Raw genomic sequence first — 2,500 nt, forward strand, 5'->3', positions numbered from 1 at the left:
AAAATGCCTACTTTCCCTCAAGGCATGATGGACCTATGAAGTCGTTGGGAACCAATCACCAAATAGTATTTTTTTTTGTTATGATTTGCTGTCGATATTGCAAAACCGGTGTCGTACATGAGCTGTACATGAGCTGGGTTTTACCATACCCAGAAACGTTCGGGAATAATATCCCTCTTATTTAACTTCAGTGGCTTCTCATTGACCATTCATGATGTCACCTCTACCTCATTGGCTCCGGGGCCAATCCAATGTTCTTGTCGCTATATATTGGTAATATCACAATAAAAGCTCAGAACACACCTCTCCTACTTTCTCAATAAAGACTAGTTTTCAACTCTTACTTTGAATAATGCATTCTTGTCAATTCTGTCAGAGAGCATTTAGGCGCAAGTTCAACAGAGATCGACATGAGACAGTGAGTTGCCCAAAACGATTTAATGATGAAGAAACAATGGCCAGATTTTCAGATGAGGAAGGGGGTTTGGGACGAAAAGCTGAAAAAATATTACAAGGGGGATAATGAAGAGGATAATTTAAATGAAGATGGAGATGAAGCCAAGGAAGACGAGGTTGGTGATGATGACGATGAGGATGATGACGAGGACGAAGACGATGGTGGGGAAGAAACTGATGATGACGATACAGAGAGTTGCACAGAAAATGAGGAAGTTGATCCATGGGATAAACTACGAGAAGAAGTTATCAGTGACCTAACCTCAGCTTGGGAAGGACAGGTGCAAGAAAATTTACGTCAGGGTTTGCCAAGGCATGAGGCTCAGATTCAAGCTGCCAACCATCTGCTTTCTGTTTACCGCAAAAAGCTACGACACGTATATTTGCAATATGTAAGGTGGTACCACCACCTCAAAACTGATCCAATGCACAAGAAGGTTATGCAAACAATACGTAGTTTTAAGGACGACGATGACATGGATTATGCAGAGACTGTAGAAGCTGCTATAAGTAAGCGGAAGTACCTGCTGAACAGTCTGTTCGACCTAGAACATTTTCCTAAAGACACGGAATTGACTGAAGATAACGACTTTTCTTATGAAGCAAGGAAGAAAAAGTATTACGAAAGTTGGTACACTTAATCACCTTGACAACATTACTTCCGCTGGCACTGACGCACTTGGATCAAGAGGACCTATAAGGCTCGACGCTACTCGGCGGCTGCTCGGAGTTGTTCAGAGTTCCTCGGAGTTGGTCGGAGCAACTCTGTCGTTGCTACAATACTCGTCAAAAATCTTTGATTATACCTAAATTAAAAAATGAACTTTTATACGTTTGAATTGTTGAAATAGTTTATTGTAAAGGGACTGGGTTATAATAATTAAACCCTGGAATAGATGTGAGTTAAATATAATACACCGTAGATATGTGTCTATTGGGCATGGTATGGCAATAATTAACTTAATTGCATGTACTGCAATAACAACGAAACTGACCTTGGTTTCATCCCAAATTAAAGCTCGCACACCAAGAAGCTTACGCTTTCCTGGATTCATTGTTTCTTTACAGAATTGTTTGAACAGATTACTTTGCTTCTGTAAGTAGACTTCATTGATACCAGGCCCATCTGCATTCTTGCTGATAATTCATCTTATCTCTTTAGAACATGGCAGCTGCAGAATGCCAAGGCTTCTCACTGCGCAAAAAGCTGCCGGACTTTTTGAATATATGGCCAAAGCTGTATTTGAAAGAAATTGCTGTAGTAAGTTAATTCAAGATACAGAATCGAGTATTGAGCAGCAATAATCAATGTCCATAATGAGTAGCAGATCCAGGGGAGGGGCCCAGGCCACACCTCCCCCTCCCCCTTATTTTTAGACCAAACTGAGGCCCAAAGGGCCTCAAAAATTGTTTTTGGGACCCTCCCCCCCCCCCTTTCTAAGCGTCTGGTCTTTCCGCCTCCCACCTGTAGTTTTTCCTTTCTTTGCATACATTGAATTCCCTCCCTTGTTGACTGGCCGGGCTTAGGTGACAAATCTTCACCTTAATAAAATAAACAAAATTTTCCTTTTGAGCTTGAATAGTTACTTATGAAACTAAAAGAAAACAATAAATGTTTAAAATAAATAAGTACGCCAACAAAATTTATTTAGAAGATGGTTTATACCGGGACGTTACTTTGGAGGACTTGCTTGAGATGCGCTACAATGTATTTCATGGTAGTTCAAGTAAAACTAGACCCTCCGTGAGGGTACACTGGGTTGCCTGTGGTACGTGCACCGTTCCAGACAATTTTTTTCAAGTTGGGGGGTCATTAAGAAGACCATTTAAGGGGTCACCCAGACGTCTTACCAGCAGAGGCCCTTTGGCTCACAGGTCCTCACACATTCGTACGACGAAACAGATCCTTTTCTGGGGTTAAAAACCTGGCTCCCGGCCTGTTAATTAATCATTTGTAGAAAGAAGAAATTCCTGTCGTCTTTAGAAAAAAATAGACACGCATTGCTTACGTTGGTAGTGAAGTAACACAGCGATTTATTCCATA

The 2,500-nt window shown here is 41.2% G+C and overlaps 1 protein-coding gene across 1 annotated transcript; it reads left to right on the forward strand.

The window, feature by feature from the left end:
- The first annotated feature begins 443 nt into the window (after positions 1 to 443).
- On the forward strand, positions 444 to 1,097 carry LOC138020353 (uncharacterized). The gene has a single exon (XM_068867355.1). The coding sequence runs from the start codon at positions 444 to 446 to the stop codon at positions 1,095 to 1,097; it is 654 nt and encodes a 217-aa protein (XP_068723456.1).
- The last annotated feature ends 1,403 nt before the right edge of the window (positions 1,098 to 2,500 follow it).

Source organism: Montipora capricornis, chromosome 10 (genome assembly GCF_036669925.1).
Source record: "Montipora capricornis isolate CH-2021 chromosome 10, ASM3666992v2, whole genome shotgun sequence".
NCBI lineage: Eukaryota > Metazoa > Cnidaria > Anthozoa > Scleractinia > Acroporidae > Montipora > Montipora capricornis.